This window comes from Galeopterus variegatus, unplaced genomic scaffold (genome assembly GCF_000696425.1).
Source record: "Galeopterus variegatus unplaced genomic scaffold, G_variegatus-3.0.2 Scaffold2527, whole genome shotgun sequence".
Lineage (NCBI taxonomy): Eukaryota > Metazoa > Chordata > Mammalia > Dermoptera > Cynocephalidae > Galeopterus > Galeopterus variegatus.
The window spans coordinates 172,128-189,885 of NW_007728638.1; the positions used below are offsets into that span (position 1 = coordinate 172,128).

Here is a 17,758-nt window from a genome sequence, read left to right on the forward strand (position 1 = left end):
CATAGAGGTGAAGATCATGGTCCACCTAGTGGCAGAGTCTGGATGGTACCTTTAACCTTCTGACAGTTCTTCCAGTCTCAAGTAGGTATCCATTATTTTCAGTATATGAGTCAAGAGACGTAGTGTATCCTTGCAGATGTTTTTGAAAAATCTTATGAACTTCAGGCCGGCCCGTGGCTCACTCGGGAGAGTGCGGTGCTGATAACACCAAGGCCCCGGGTTCGGATCCCATATGGGGGTGGCCGGTTCGCTCACTGGCTGAGCGTGGTGCTGACAACACCAAGTCAAGGGTTAAGATCCCCTTACCGGTCATCTTTTTTAAAAAAAAAAAAAAAAAAAAAATAGTCATTTTGCAGAAATGTGTCAAGTATTATTTAATGGCTGCTGCCTTTTCTTGCTTCTGATTTTGGTAATCTTGACTATCAGCATTGAAAATTTTCAGAAATTTGTAGCACGGTAAATGAGGGAAATCAATTCTTTGGAGAGAACATCTTTATAGAACATAAAACCAGCCTCAGTTAGTTTGAGTGTTTCTTTTTCTTAGAGAGTTTAAGGTTAACTTAAAACAGTATAGTTCTGCTGGTATCCTCTACCAGGATTGAGAGTGCTTTTAAAGTTGAATGGATTTTAGAGCTCATCCAAAACAACCTCCTCCTCTTGTAGCTGAAGAAACTGGGTGGGGCCCATAGAGGTGAAGATCATGGTCCACCTAGTGGCAGAGTCTGGATGGTACCTTTAACCTTCTGACAGTTCTTCCAGTCTCAAGTAGGTATCCATTATTTTCAGTATATGAGTCAAGAGACGTAGTGTATCCTTGCAGATGTTTTTGAAAAATCTTATGAACTTCAGGCCGGCCCGTGGCTCACTCGGGAGAGTGCGGTGCTGATAACACCAAGGCCCCGGGTTCGGATCCCATATAGGGATGGCCGGTTTGCTCACTGGCTGAGCGTGGTGCTGACAACACCAAGCCAAGGGTTGAGATCCCCTTACCAGTCATCTTTTAAAAAAAAAAAAAATCTTATGAACTTCAAAAATTAAAATTGATGGCCGGCCCGGTGGCGCACTGCTACAGTGCGCCGCTTGGGAGTGCGGCAGCGCTCCTGCCGAGGGTTTGGATCCCACATACAGACCGGTTCCCGCTCACTGGCTGAGCGAGGTGTGGGCGCAACACCAAGGGTTGCGATCCCGTTGCCGGTCCTGGTCCGGTACGGGCGCGACACTGAGGGTTGCGATCCGTTGCCGGACAGGAAAAAAGACAAAAAGGAAAAAAAAAAAATTAAAATTGATGGGCCAGCCTGTAGCTCACTTGGGAGAGTGCAGTGCTGATAACACCAAGGCCACGGGTTTGGATCCCTATATAGGGATGGCCGGTTCACTCACTTGGGAGAGCGTGGTGCTGACACCACTAAGTCAAGGGTTAAAATCCTCTTACCAGTCATCTTTTAAAAAAAAAAAATTAAAATTGAGCAAATAATTTTAGATTTGGTCTTCTCAAATGTAATAATCACTCCATTTGCTTCGGGGGTGCCCCAGTTTATTTAATAACAGATCTGTTTTCCAGAGACAATTCTGAAATTTTATTAAGGATGGTAAACTTAGATCTTAAGCCACTTCAACAAAAGTGTATATCCCCAGGGGTCAGCCCGTGGCTCACTCGGGAGAGTGCGGTGCTGATAACACCAAGGCCACGGGTTCGAGTCCCATATGGGGATGGCCGGTTTGCTCACTGGGTGAGCGTGGTGCTGACAACACCAAGTCAGGGGTTAAGATCCCCTTACCGGTCATCTTTTAAAAAAAAAAAACGGTGTATATCCCCAGGAAGTTTATGTGTTGATCTATAGTAAACAGTTCCAACTACTATAATAGACAGGCTCGAGAGTGAGATTTATGTCAAAACCTAGGTGGTAGTCCATGAACTTAAGCTGTGTCACTCATTGAGGGTTGGATATTACATTTATGGTTTATAGACAGGTTGAGGGAAAATATTTATTATGTTTCCATTTCACTCATTGAAATAAATTCTGGAAAATGCGTGTAACTAAAATTTTGCTTTAGATGCCCTAGGATATCTCAAACCAACTTTGCAAATAATACGTTGGTAAAATAAGACACCTTAGACTGCTACACTCTATTTTTGTGTTTTTGAGACCTCTAAGGAATCTTAGGGATCAGAGGAAAGGAATCTGGGGAAATGGATCTTGATGTGCATTTGGAGCTGAGTTAATTTCCATTTTACAGTTTTTTTTTTTTTTTTTTTTTGTCTTTTTCCGTGTCCGGCACCCGATCGCAACCCTCAGTGTTGCCCCCGTACCGGTCCGGGACCGGCAACGGGATCGCACCCCTCGGCGCTGCTCCTGCGCCTCGCCCAGCCAGTGAGCGGGAACCGGTCTGAATGCGGGATCCGAACCCTCGGCGGGAGCGCCGCCCCACTTCCCAAGCAGCACACTAACGCAGTGCGCCACCGGGCCGGCCCCCATTTTACAGTTTTTTTTTTTTTTTGTCTTTTTCCGTGTCCGGCACCCGATCGCAACCCTCAGTGTTGCCCCCGTACCGGTCCGGGACCGGCAACGGGATCGCACCCCTCGGCGCTGCTCCTGCGCCTCGCCCAGCCAGTGAGCGGGAACCGGTCTGAATGCGGGATCCGAACCCTCGGCGGGAGCGCCGCCCCACTTCCCAAGCAGCACACTAACGCAGTGCGCCACCGGGCCGGCCCCCATTTTACAGTTTTTTTTTTTTTTTGTCTTTTTCCGTGTCCGGCACCCGATCGCAACCCTCAGTGTTGCCCCCGTACCGGTCCGGGACCGGCAACGGGATCGCACCCCTCGGCGCTGCTCCTGCGCCTCGCCCAGCCAGTGAGCGGGAACCGGTCTGAATGTGGGATCCGAACCCTCGGCGGGAGCGCCGCCGCACTTCCCAAGCGGCACACTAACGCAGTGCGCCACCGGGCCGGCCCCCATTTTACAGTTTTCATTCAATTGTTTATTAACCATCTTCTATGTATAAGCCTGAGCCCTGGGGAAACACAGATAACAAGAGCTGGGTCCCTGACTGCCAGGGGGCAGTCTGTTGGGGAAGACAAATAATAAACATCATTACAGCATTAGGAAAATAATGGAATGAAAGAATTGCTCTCCTGTGCCATTGATCTGTGTTGTGTTAATGCTTTTGTTAAATATACTGTTAGCCTCTAAAACAGCTACTTACTTAAAAAGAAGAGTGAAGCACCAGCATATACCATACATATTCAGTTATTTCAGGCTTGCTACGGGACTTTCATTGCAACTGGCCCAGATGCTAAGATATTTCTATGGGATTTTGGTGCTACTCTTTTTACCTTAAGTAGTCACTTGTCTTCTTTATACCTCAATATTCTCACTTTTAATAAAAATCATTTTTGTCTTTCTCTTTTAGGCCTTATTTTGAAGATAAATCAGGATAAGTTAACTTTTAATACTATAGTTTCTAACTTTGAAGGCTCACATTTATTTATTTGTGTGTGTTTTGGTGGCTGGCCAGTACAGGGATCGAATCTTGGACCTTGGTGTTATCAGTACCATGTTCTAAACAACTGAGTAACTGGCCAGCCTCTTGAAGCCTCACATTTAGACCTTTTTGTTTTTTACTTCTCTATCTTGTGTTTAAAAAAATATATTTCGTTTCTGCCTGAATGTTTTTATTAATTTTTTTGGTGGCTTGCCTGTTTGGGGATCGTTGATATTATAACACCATGCTCTAAACAATTGAGTAACCAGCCAGCTCTCCACTTTTAGAATTATTAGGGTCAGTTTTTAAATGTGAAACATATTCTAGGATATATTAAAGAGTTATCATTTATTTGCTATAGTGAGTTAATTAAATTGTGATTTCCCCTAGACCCTGAAATAATCTACATTGACAAAATAGGTTTTTGTGAAAAGGCTGGAGTTATGTATGGATTGTACAGCACCTTTTCTGGGGTAGGACAGACATAGGGAGAGGTCTTAGAGTTGGGAGACGTCATTGAGACCATTGCTCAGAAGTAGAGAAGGGCTCAGCGTAGAGAAGGATAAGAGCCACTAGGTTAAGTTTACTATTAACAATAGTTAAATATGTCTTTAGCCTTATATTTACTGAGTAGGAATATGTACTGGTAGAAATCCATGAGTTTGCAGTCATCTTTGTATGTAGCAAAGATGTTTATATTTAGTAATTTGTCTTAGAAGCTGATTTTAAAATATTGGATGGGAAAATAGAAATAGAGCCTACATGGCCAGACATGAACATAAGAATTATTTCAATAGTTTTTATAAAGAGTGATGCTAAAATTTTTTTTTAATGGATATTAAAATTGTTTTTTTTAAAAAAGCCGAATGAAATTGGCAATGATATTAGAATAAATTCGTATTTATATAGGTCATAGCATCTTTTTTCTGGAGTCACCTTCTCAGGAGGTTCATGACATTGATCATTTATTCGCAGATACCACGAAAATGGATCTTACTAAGTAAATCAAGGTAATCTTGTCATTTATTTATTTATTTGCCTGCTGGCACATTTATTAGCATTAAACACAAGACCCTTCCCTTCCCGGAAACCAAGAAGCCACGCTTACAAAGTTCCAGGCCTCTGAAGCAGGGTCCCTCTGCCCCATTTCTGCAGCAAATTCCGGCCTTGGCGGTAGGCTGAGCTGTCCCCAGGACTGCAAGCTGCTGAATTTTCTGGTTCATCATTTTCATGACAGCCTGTTTCATGGCATGCTTCTGCAGAGCTGGCTGGATTTTCTCCATCTGCTTGGTGAGGAAGTCTATCTTCCTCTTGAAGTCGTCTTTGGCATCTTCAGCTGTCTGCTCTACATAGTAGCCAGTTTCCATGTTGATGAGCATATATTCCACATTATGTAGCTTCCTAGGGACATATATAGAACTCGTCAATGGGACGAGTAATTCTTTCCCCTCGTTGCTGTTGTTTAGCATGTTCAGACAATCCTTGGCTTCCACATACTTGGTCAATACCACTTTGAGCTGGGCAGTGGATGTAGATAAGAACTCCATGTCCTGGTCTAGCTGGTTTTTGAGCATTTCTAGCTGCAGCAGATTCAGTTTGGTGATGTTAACTGACTGCACCTTGTGGGGAAGGAGGATTAAGGAAGAGAGATTTTGTTAATTTTTTCATTGAAGATTTTAAATAATACTGTCTAAATCATACATTCACATATTGTTGTGTAAATGACATGTCTGTCCAATTGTATTGTCAGGTTATTGAGACCTGGGCTTGGTTTATTTCCTGTATTGCTAAGAGAGCCTAGTACAGTTATTGAAAATATAAAGTGATTATATTAAAAGAGAGAATAGAGATATTCTCAGAAAAGTATTCAACAGTAGACCTCTTTCCATATTCCTTCTTCTTGAGCAGTTTCTTTTCTCTTAAGTACCATATCATTAAAAAGCTGGAAGTAATAAGAGAAAATTGCATTGAACAGTCTGTGGCTTATAATCGATTCTGATACCAACTGTAACTATGGAAAATTTTTAAAAATTGACATGAACATTATTGGTGGAAGAAGTCCATGGAGGAAAGATTGGGAATTCCACACAGTTAATATGCTTAGTATATTTGACTACAAACATGGAGTCCCCAATCCCTTGAAACTAGGATTTCCATACTCCTGATCTTGTGTCATACCACCTGATAGAGCTGTGTAATTGCCTCTTGGTTTCTGTGTAAGTTGCCTTTGGTCTTGGATAACAGTCTTTGTCAGATGTAAAGTGTTACTGTTCAGTTTCCTTAAATTCTAGGAAACATGTCTTCACAGCTTCTGCTATGCTACAGCTAAGGACAACTGAATTCAGATATGGAACAGTCACCATAGAAATGCAGGAAAGAAGCGTTCTGGCCTTTAATAATGCTTATGTCTCTTCCTTTCGTTGCAGAACAAAGAGTAGAAGATGTCCGACTTATCCGAGAGCAGCATCCTACCAAAATCCCGGTAAGTAGTCTCAGGCATCTGTTTCAGCCGTTCATGTAAGCAGAAGAGAGCACTGCTTAAATACAACTTCATTGTGGTGCTGCTTAACTACACCCACTTGACCGGGATTTCTATAGGAATCATTCGAACCTTATATGTCAGTTTCATAACCTAGAATTGAAATATGTTAGTCGACAGTTTTCTTTTTTTTTTTTTTATTTAAAAGATGACCAGTAAGGGGATCTCAGCCCTTGGCTTGGTGTTGTCAACACCACGCTCAGCTAGTGAGCAAACCAGCCATCCCTATATGGGATCCGAACCCGTGGCCTTGGTGTTATCAACACCGCACTCTACCGAGTGAGCCACGGGCCGGCCCCCCTAGTCGACAGTTTTCTAATCACATTCTTTTTCTTCCTAAGTCCAAGTATGCTGCCTTAATGTTATACACTTCACAAGTCAAATGTAATTGTTTTGGGGAAAAGGGACAGGGGGCTAGAACTGTTTGTATTTTATTATGGAAAGTATTTGCTGTCTTTTAAAGGAAGCAAATGGACCGCTGTTGTGGGAAAGTCAATGGCTCTCGGGATTTAAACATAACTGCACACTCGAGGCTGCCTGACTTTCGATGCCCCAGAGAAGTTTCTTCTTATATTTGGTTTCTTTGCAGGAGATGGAGAAGAGACACTGCTCTCCTTTGTCACGTGTAGAGGCCTCAGATACTTGCTGCTGTGCCCAATCATAAGCATCTTGAGCTGTGAATCCTTGAATGGTGGACCATAAATAGGCTTTCAGAGTCACTAGGGCTAGAGAGAAATGGTCAAAAACCATTTGGTTTCAGACAGGCTAAGTTCAAGACTTAGGTTCAAGGTTACTATGTGATCTTGGGCTAGTTACTAAAACTCTGAGAGGAGTTCCAGCATCCTCATCTGGGGATGAAAATGGGAAGAAAATCTCACCCCATGTAGTTGTTGTAAAGATTTGTTTGCATAATTCTGGGCAAATGATAGTCATCTAATGTTGGCTGGTATTACCCTCTTCTGATTCTATAGATTGCTTAGAAATAAACTCCACTACTAAGTTCAATAGAAGCTTTCTTATTTGGCTTTCTGACTGGTCACTTCATACCAAATTGAGAGGGGAAAGATGAAAGATCTGTGGAATTGGGGCTGGAGATGCCATGTTGGCTGGTATTGGGGTTTTTAAGGTACACAGAAAGGAGAAAGAGATGGGTTTGCTCAGTATTTTCACAACTGTATGATTCTACAATAAAAGATGTTGTTCTCTGTTTTCTCTGGGCTGGTTGGAAATTTCAGTTTGTTCTCATGCTTGGGGATAATGTATGGCGAAGGGGGTGAGCTTCCTGGGGAGGACCCTCTTAGACTAAATAGAATTTCCTTCATTTTAAGTTTTCCTTCACTTTTGAGTACCTGCTGTATCAACTTGCTAGTACATGCTAGCAGTTGGAAGCCCAGCAGCCAGCCAGGTTTTGTTCCACAGTCTCCTTTTGAAATGTGAATCTCTGTGTCCATTAACAGCCATCTTTGCTGCTAGTAGTTTCAGGTTCTTTGCAGAAATTCACTTACTTGTACTTCCACATACCCATGACACCTGAACAGGATTGAGAGCCAGACCCTGACAGGTGCTTACTTGTTGAAAAAGAGATGGCCAGAGAAGCCACAGGCAGCTCACTGACATCCCTTCTACCCATCCCCTGCCTGGATTCCCTAGGGCTGGCTTTTCTCTCTGCGCTCCTACCTTCTAAGTGAAACATTCCACAAGGCACTTTTCAGAACTAGCCAAATGTTTTATTCTACGACTTACATATCTTCTGTACCAAATTAGAAGAGTAAAGGAAAAATGGAAAATAAGAACTAAAAAGTAAACCAGTCACTTATAGATGATTGTTTTCATGGAGATTAACTAAACAAATAGGGAGTTAGGACTTGATAGAACAACTCCCACCAAAACACACTCATGGCAAACCAGAGCAGAAAGGTGCCCCTAATCATTCAGCATTTTCCAGACTGTTGTGTGTTCTTTTAATAGAAGGCTCCTAAGGTCTTGAACTTTTCTTCTCGTTCTCTGACCTCTTCTGAGTCCTCTGGGGCCAAGGATCCAAGATTTTTATACTGCCTCTGTTTTCTTTTTTTTTTTTTTTTTTTTTTCCTATTTTTGAGACCGGCCGCACCACACTCAGCCAGTGAACGCTGTTAGCGCACCAGTCATCCCTATATAGGATCCGAACCCCCGGCGGGAGTGCTGCTGTGCTCCCAGCGCCGCACTCTCCCGAGTGCACCACGGGCTCGGCCCTACTGCCTCTGTTTTCTGCTACCACTTAAACTCAGGCAAGTGGAGGCAACATGCTGATACTTCCTTGTGGATATCACATTTTTGAACATGTCTTACCAAGGAGGGTGATGACAGCTTGACCTTCCCTTTCACAGAAACTTATGTAGGTCCCACACAATGGAACCATGTACAGATAAGCATTGTTACCTCCTAAAGAAACATATAAAGCTTTTTCATTCCCATCTCTCAGTTTCTCATTGTTGTGACAGGGTAGATTACTGGATATGGAGAAGGACGTCTGCAGCGCTCAGTAAATACAGACAATAATAAGACGCAAAAGCCCGTCTGTGCTCAGGTTTTATAGCATCTTAGAACTAAAAAAAAATTAAACAAAAACACTTTTTTCTTCCATATAAAGGAATTATAGTGAGTAACTAATGGATCTATTTCAGCATGTTTTATCAAAATGAAAGGACCATCAAGTCTTTCTGCTCCAGCTTTCTCCAGAACCAGCTAATCATGGTTTCTACTTGCCTTGTCAAATATTTACTTGATTTTTTTCATATCAAGTGGAGAAAACAGTCTCTAATATGGGTAAACATTGAGCATATTACCATAATTAAGAACTGACTTACACTTTTATTAAAAGACATGCATTTACTTTCATCAGGACTTCTGCCATCTCTCAGGAAATGATGGTATTGGAATTGATATAAATTGTTTCAGATATTCTGAACTTCAAGTTGGTACCCAGCCTCTCTGTGCCTTTTTCTGACTAGGTAGAATATTTTTTATTGTTTCAATTTCAAACACAACGAAAGGGTACATAGCAAGTGTCTTTCCCCACTTTCAGTCACTCCATGTGTCTGGTGGCAGCTCTGTTGTCTTTCTCTTGTATACCATATTTTGTAAGGGATAGAGGCAGAATTTACTGATAAATGATCAGTGATCTCTCTTCACAGGAGTGCTATGAGGAAACTAATGAATGTGTTATTTTAAACCTCATTTTGGCATGTGTCAACTACAGCATGAGAAGCATTTTATCTTACTTCTGGCTTCTTTTCTAGGTGATAATAGAACGATACAAGGGTGAGAAGCAGCTTCCTGTCCTGGATAAAACCAAGTTCCTTGTACCTGATCATGTCAACATGAGTGAACTCATCAAGATAATTAGGTATTTAATCACCTTCTTTGTTATTTTGAGTAATTTCTCATTCTTTATCAGACAATCTTTTGTTCTGGTTATAGTCTATGCCAGTTTAATAAAACCATAAAATGTCTCATGTCTGAGGTTTTATATTTTTTACTCTCCAGACTTCAGGTCCCTCCTGATTCTTTCACCGTAACATGTAGTATAGATGTTGTTTCTTTAAAAGAAATGTTACAGTCGTTAAAGTTTTGTACAGAAAACTAGTAAAAGAGAGTGTTGAGTCAGTGCAATGGCAATAAATTGCACAGGCTTAGATCTTAGAATAGTTTGTAAATTTTATATATAAAATTTTTTGGTGTGTGTGCATGTGGCTGGCCAGTATGGGGATGCGAACCCTTGACCTTAGTGTTATCAGCACTACTACTACTACTACTCAAGTGAGCTAACCAGCCAGCCCCTGTAAGTTATATTTTTAACTGTTTTTAGCACATTGGACACTAACAGCTATTTATATAGTATACTAGTTTAAAACTGGCCTGAGGAATGTGCTAATAATAATCTGTCAATGATTATAGTTAATATGGGTCATGAATAATAGAATATGTCTCATGGTTTATAAGAAGAAATATTAGATTCATCATCAGCAAGGCATGTACTTTATTTTGCCAGAAGCAGCATTTACAAAATCTTTTTTTTTTTTTTTTTTTTTTTTAAAGATGACCGGTAAGGGGATCTCAACCCTTGACTTGGTGTTGTCAGTCAGCACCACGCTCAGCCAGTGAGCAAACCGGCCATCCCTATATGGGATCCGAACCCGTCGCCTTGGTGTTATCAGCACCACACTCTACTGAGTGAGCCACGGGCTGGCCTAGCATTTGCAAAATCTTAATACAGTATTTCATCCATCAGGGTGGGTGATATGTTTACACATGATCCACATGTATCATATTGATATATCAGTATTTCTTCATGTTGTTTTCTTCAATAGAAGGCGCTTACAGCTCAATGCTAATCAAGCCTTCTTCCTATTGGTGAATGGACATAGCATGGTGAGCGTCTCCACACCGATCTCGGAGGTATATGAGAGTGAGAAAGATGAAGATGGATTCCTGTATATGGTCTACGCCTCCCAGGAGACATTTGGAATGAAATCGTCAGTGTAAGACTAGAAAAATGCCTCTATTGTAGAATTTTTGAACCCTTACAAAGGAAAAAAAGGGATGTTACCAACTGAGATTGATCAGTTCATGTAATCATAGATCATCAAAACAGTAGTGTTCCACCTAGGAGTTTTAGGAAGTTGTTTTTGTATTTCAGTCAGAGAAACTGAGCTCCATATGATCACATTCAGCTTGGAAAACTGTTATTACTTAACCTAGGCTATCTTTTCAAATTTTAGAAGTTTAAAAACAAAATACTTTGCGTTCTAAGTTGCCAATAAAATAGACCTTTAAGTTATTTTGATTCTCTTTTTTCCCCAATAGGAACTTATATTTCAAGCAGTAACTTAAAGGCATTCAGAAAGACACTGTCTTTAGTTTCACAGAACCGGCCATTTTTTAATAGAAGGGTTTCTACTCAACTAGAGAAATCTCCCTGAGAGGATCTCTAAGTTGTCAAGCATAACACCCCAAAATGCATTTGCCATAATGGTTGGCACAAAAGCAGGGTAAAACGGGGGTGTATAAAAAACCACTCTATGAACTGCTGCTCGAGGTTCCTGATTCCTAACAGAGGTATACCAAAAGTCCAAACTTCTGCAGTGTTGGAAAGTTCTTACTTGGTTTTGTTTTCTAGACAGTTACACACAGAAAACAACCAGTACTCAATAGGCACTTTGACTACTTTCCAGTTTTGGTCTAGTTTCTTAAAAGGCCCCAGAGAGAGAAAAGTGGCATTTCTTCTGTTTTGGAGTTTCTTTGATCTAAGACTTCAAACTAGTACCTGCTTTGATAAATAAACAAGCAGTTGTATCAGTGTCATCCTTTAGGACTGTTGTAGAAACTACAGAATAGTAAAACTGAAAGCATTATAATCGAGATGCACTCCCTTCTACCTTTTGGCTTAAAGCTATGGATGATCCTTATTTTTTTTTAAAATGTTAAATGTATAACTAAAATGTTACTAAAAGGTCCTCGCATTTTTTAAGAGTAAGGTCAGTTGTCTATTAGGTCAAACTGCCATCAGAATTCTCTCACTTTTAAATGCATGTCAATTGTGAAGAAAACATAGCAAAAGGAGACGTATGCTCTCTACAGATATTAACATCAAGAGTTAAACATCTTCCAAGTTTCCAAGTTTAAGTCCAATCTAGAATAAAGACCAATGCTTCCTCCTACCTGCATGGGGTCCACTATTTACTATTTTCTTGGAAGTATCACAGAAAGATCAGTTACACTTCAGACTGTACATGTAGCAGTTCACAACTTACCCTTATGTATTTAAATGTGTATGGAATACTTGTATCTGTTAGTGAAAGTTGTTGGCTGTAATGGAGGGGAAAAGCAGTATTACTGCATCTGGGCCCTCGACTTATCATTAAAGGAATTCCTGTCACCTGCTCTCCCCGCTGCATGCATCTGTCCACATGGCTAACTTTTAATATGTATATTTTTACATTATGTAAATTCTTAATCAGCTTGTCTTGTTTAGATTGTATACGTCATTATATCTGACATTCTTGTAACTACTGTGTGATCAGTAAGATTCCTATAAGAAATACTGCTTTTTAAAAAAATACCACCGCTGAGAGGGGTGACCTGTATCCCATGTTAGTGGGTGGTCACTTTATTTATAGGATCTTTAAAACAAGTACATTTTTAATGAACTAAGGTGAATAAAGGCACAATTAAAAACTGTCATAAAAGCTCAATTTAATGGGATCGGTATTTGAGACTTCAGGTCCTACATAGTTTGTACTCTCCAAAGCCAAGTGGATCATCTTCCCAAAAAGGAACATCTGGGCTGGTTTTGCTGTGCTGGAGGAGTACTTTATGGGAGATACCCACTTATGAAGGCTGCTGCCTTGTCAGGGTCCTGCCACCAGGTGTTGTCTTTACAAAACTAAATCCTCTTGAGAACTTGCAGATACACCACAAAGTATAAGGTTGGTCATTGGACCTAGCGGTTTCGTGGGAATAAACACCTGACAACCTACTGCTCTAAACCAGTAACCACTAAAGTGAAACAAGCACAGGTCGTGTGTATACCTGTGGTCATCAGATGACCACGTGGGAACCTGCTGGCATCAGGTAAAGACAAGGTACAAACACACCAGCTCTCAGACCAGACTAGTGTTCAGCGTTACTCATTTAGAAAACTTTGGACCCAACTCATTTAAGTAGGCACTTAGACATTTACTGGAAAACACTCTGCTATCCTGAGTTAGCTTTTAACAGATATGCACACATTCCCTTTGTCCTGTTTTCAGAGTTCCCTCAAGACAATCCTTGAGCCATCAGAGGTTGCTAGTGGTTGCCTGTTTTAAAAGGAGAGGCCAGCTGTGTCTCCTCATGCCCTTTACCTGACATCACGAGAACACTGCAGCCTTGGACAGGCACGTGCTTGACTGCAGCATCCCACATCCAGAAAAGGCATGTTTTAGTTTTAGAGATCGAGTGAGTATGGCTCTATACCATGTAGCTACCCTCATTTATGTTAAGAAAAAAAAAAAGTCACAGGGCTGGTGTGATAGCTGGTTGTCTGTGGCACTGTCACCCCCTCCCCAGCAGGTGTCTTCTCCCTGGAGGAGCACAGCTTCAGGGTAGGGCCATGCCACATTCCTGAGGTACCTGATCTATTAAAGCTGGGAAACTTGATTGAAAATGGATTTAAGACCAAGTATCTCTTTTGTAAGCATAGGAAGAAAGGGTTGAATCCTGAGTTTGGAGATCAAGAATAGTGACTTATTTGAAAAGATGGTGCTTCATGTACTATGTATGAGACAAAGACATAATAAAATCAAACACAGACTTTTTTTACATTTTTATTTTCAGTACATTAAATTTACTCATAAAAACATTCTAAAAATGTACAATTTTTCCTTTTTAACAAAGTATAATAAAACATAAAAACCCCCAAAACAGAATACTTGACATTTACAATTCAAAATCAAATTAGCGGAATATTAAATATTTACAAAACTATATCTTTTAAAAATATTTATAAAGTTACATGCAATTTTGTAGAATTGACAAAAGAATGGCTCAAAAATGGGAGAATTTTCCTTCATTCCTAAAAAGAAAGTATGTCCAATAGAAGCTGTGAAGATTCTTGAGTACACAAGGTTTTCAGTTTCAGTACCAAAGCCTTGTCTTTTGTGCATGTAAGAACTTACACACGTGATGAGGGCTGAAACAACACACGTGAGGCTGGAGCAGGGACTGGTGGCCACTGCTCCCCTCTCTCGGTTAACAGTGTAGTAACATTGACCTTTGGCCTCAACCAGCACAGTATATGGTTTTCTAGAATATTGCAAGTGTTGATTAAAGATGCTCACTTTCATTCAGACCCTTGGGACTTTTTGACAATTCAGCCTCTTCAGAACCCATGGCTTTAAATGTCACCTGCCTCATTCTTTGGGAGTCACCTGCACAATGGAAACGACCCACTCAGGTTGCACAGGACCATCCTCTAGGATGGGTGGTCAAGTTGAGCAGGTTGGCAGTTTCCCTACAACATTTAAGACTTCACAAGATGCCATCAGTTATCAGGATGTAAAACTAGCAAGGTATAAAATACAACACCAGGAAGCAGGAAGAGTGAGGACAAGGAGGATCCAGGAGGGAGCCGCCGACTCCCACTGGGCAAGTGCCCCGAGCAACACTGAAGTGAGGGGGAGCAGAAGCCTAGTTGAGCCTGTGCTCACATAGGAAACATTGCAGCTGGATGATACTAGCAGAGTTACTACCACTGCTACTGTGCCTCAATACACAGGTTGTAGTATAGACTAACTATGCTGACTTCTTGCAGTAAAGGACCTAGAATTCTAAATACTGAATTAAAATATGGAACCTACTGACTACTATATTAACAAGCTGACTCCTGTAACCTTTTGGAGATGATAGATGATGCTGGTTTTTTAAAATATCCAATCACATATATGCATTCAAGAAAATATTTTGTTTTTATTTTTATTATAAGTGCTAGCTCCCATTTCCTCAGTGCTCTTTAGCAATTAAGAGTTTTTTTGTGTTGTTTTTTAACTTTCCAATTTTCATTATCATGAGATAAAAATTAGAAAATAAGGTAGAAAAGTGAGTGATTTACTTAAAAAACAAAATGAAAGATTAAATAGTTGTATCCCAACACTGTATTCTACTTCAATCTATACATTCCACTTTCCCCATTCTTGGAGATAAAAAAACAAAAACAAAACAGGTTAGAAACTTTAATATATGACAGACTACACAGAGCAAAGACATGGCCAATGCCACCCTACCTGGTTGCCACAGCTCTCTGAAACTGTGACCACAATTTCTGGAAAATGATTAAATATGTGACAGGATCAGTATGTTCTGTGTTTTTAACTGAGGAGAAAGTCTTCTGATGAAATGCAAAATGCTCTTTAGGTATATTTACTTTGGTTGCATTTGGAGAGAAATTCATCAGAGATAATACTGCTAGGAAATATCCTCAAGTCCAAGTATGGGATTCACTTTAGGAAGAGATCTCATGGATCTGCAGTTGAATTTTTTCTGTACTGTGTACCTCATATTTATGTCTCAAAATTCTCAACTTTGAACGGCCTCACTGGAGACGTCATACCATACGTGCACTTTCAAAGACAACTGGAAGTTTTCCCATGACCTCTGATGACTGGAACACAGCCATAATGTCAGAACTTATTTACCTCAACTCTGAAGTGTCATATCTCAAATCAAAGTTTCTCCTTTAATTTTCGATGTATTTGTTAACCTCTATTATTATCAAAATAGTTATAAGGGTAACAACAGACACTTTCATTCCCCTATTCTGACTAAAACAAAAACATAAATGATTGTTTCTTTTGTTTATGAGACAGTTTTCAACAATTCCACTGTGTTGAAATAGGATTTATTTAAAATATTTCTTTATTTAAAAAACCAAAAAATTTGAAAGTTTGGCTTTCAGCACATATCCAGGCTCCTATAACAGCCTTCAGAAATATTAAAATCGTAAACATCAATGAACACTCTAAGTCTTCCTTTAACATAACATGACAAGTTCCAGTCTAGTACTCTTTAAGGCAAAGTTGTGTCAGTTCTCATTATTTTGACATTTTGTAGTGTTTATAATTTAAGGGATCAATGTAACATTCCCCTAAATAGCTGTTGAAATAAGCATTACCATTACTTCAAAACTATATGTAATACTGTGTACCACGAAGAGAGAATACAGAGGTCTGTTAATTCTGCATTGCATAGAAATAAAACTCTACTAAAATAAAACTAGAAAACTCCACTAAAAGCCTTTCATAAAAAATGTAACAACTTTCTGCTTAGTTTCCATGAAGCCAGAAAACTGATCTCAAAATCTGAAGCCTCCTATTACAATGCCTCAAATCCTAGGGTATTCTTTTGATTTATACCAATTTTGCATGAGGCTAATTGTCCCATTTTAAAATGGTCTGCGTATTTTGATTTTTTTTAAACACTCAAATGGAAAATCCCTGGCAAGACCTCACAAACCAGTATGTTAATATTGAAGGCTTTAGCATTTCAAATAAGAATATTATTTGCGCAGAAAATTCCCTTTAACCATGAAGACTGAAGTCCCTATATTTCAGACCAAAATGTTCCCATCCCAATGGGGTGAAATGTAGAGATCTACAGTGAGGACTTTTATTTCCTACCTAAAACAACCAGGCCCCTATGAATCTTGCAGCTCTGTCTTCTGTGTGTGGCCTCTTTCAGAGTCTCACCACTTTCTACTGACGTTTTCCAGGTAATTTTTAACGGAATTAACTATCAATACATAGCCTAGTACAAAAGAAGTTGACAGGAGAAAATTTACGATCTTTTGCTCATAAGTGATAGGACTGTATAATTGTTGAAATGTCTGTCTCAGTGTGAATCCATCAGCAGTAAGCCTTGGGGCTGGGGGTCCACGAGGAGCCCGTGTGAGATCGAACAACTTGCACGCTCTGCTAAGGACATGCAGCATCTGCCACAGCCACCACGCAAAGCTGTGCCGCTGCTGTGTCCCTGCAAGAGTTCATTTGTAGTGGAAGATGTCAGGACTCAGCCACTGAATGGCTGGGAAGGAAGGTATTCTCAAAGCTTTGACTATGGATTCTCTGGGACTTGGACCCTTAGAAATTAAGTTGTTGCGAGTAAACTATTTCTATTTTATAATGTAGTTTAAATTTATTTGCAGGAAAAAAATCAAAAACCTGAAACTGCTACAAGTGTTTGAAGGAGGGGAAGGAAATATTAAAATCTCCATGTGTACTAAGTCGAGTAGCCTGCTAGTGCCGACTCTTTAAATATGGATTATCTGAGTCTCTTGCACTGGTCTCAGAGGAGTTTGTCTCCAAGAACTGCAGAGATTTATATCAGATTACATTCTTCTGTAGTGCAATCCTTAAAAATCCCAGAGATTAGTGCCTAATCACTTTAGGAAAAAAACAAAACAAAATAAAGTCAACATTTTCCCTAACCCAGGGGTGTCAAGAGTCCACAGTGGAACTCCCCTTGGAGAGCGCCAACCTTCAGTTCTCCATTCCGATCACGCATAGCTGCCCTGGAATTGCGTGTGCCTAGAAGGACCAGTGATGGCAATGCTCTTCAGGAGACGCGAGGTCTCTGCATTGCGACCAAGGGTGGAGATGGCCATTTCACCAACCACGGAGATACCCACTAGGCAAGTCCTGACATCAAGCTCCGAGCTAGGATTTTGGCAATAAAATCGAGTTTGATGCACTTCTACGCTAGATTTTCTATCCAGTCTAGTCAAGTAAAGCACCTTTGGATTAAAAATATTAAGCTCAACAGCAACTAGACTTCCCAATTTTGTAATTAATTTTCCTTATGTCTCCATGGCTTAATAACGTTCTGTTGCCAGAGAAAAATATCAGTCTGTGGAGTCCAGACTTTCTGCTGGAGGGGCATATTTCAACCTAAAAGTACCTAGAGAAAGGGAAAAAAAAGAGATCAAATTTGAATTGCTGCAGAATTATCACAAACAACCAATGTGTGCAGTTATTTCCAGAGTCTCTGGTCAAGATTTGGTTGCCGGAAATCTAGACCACCTGTCCTAACCACTCCCAACTCTCCTCCCATTCCCCCCACCCCCCCACCCCCCACTTACACAGTAATTTACAAGAGTATTAAAACAAACATAGGGGAAACAACTAAAGAGAAAAGTTACCAATCCATCTCCTTACTCATTAGGAG

The 17,758-nt window shown here is 40.3% G+C and overlaps 2 protein-coding genes and 1 pseudogene across 2 annotated transcripts in view; 1 reads left to right on the top strand and 2 right to left on the bottom strand.

Moving 5' to 3' along the window:
* MAP1LC3B (microtubule-associated protein 1 light chain 3 beta) overlaps positions 1-12,244 on the top strand; it is a 15,310-nt gene extending 3,066 nt beyond the window's left edge. The window contains exons 2-4 of the mRNA XM_008582158.1: positions 5,910-5,965; positions 9,301-9,407; positions 10,372-12,244. Of these exons, the coding sequence (XP_008580380.1) occupies positions 5,910-5,965; positions 9,301-9,407; positions 10,372-10,546 (338 nt within the window). The 3' untranslated portion in view covers positions 10,547-12,244. The remainder of the gene's footprint in view (positions 1-5,909; positions 5,966-9,300; positions 9,408-10,371) is intronic.
* On the bottom strand, positions 628-5,129 carry LOC103598199 (annotated as a pseudogene).
* Positions 12,245-14,749: 2,505 nt separating the features above from the next.
* The window catches only part of ZCCHC14 (zinc finger, CCHC domain containing 14), a 71,173-nt gene continuing 68,164 nt past the window's right edge, over positions 14,750-17,758 (bottom strand). The window contains exon 13 of the mRNA XM_008582159.1: positions 14,750-17,491. Coding sequence (XP_008580381.1) covers positions 17,436-17,491 — 56 coding nt within the window. The 3' untranslated portion in view covers positions 14,750-17,435. The remainder of the gene's footprint in view (positions 17,492-17,758) is intronic.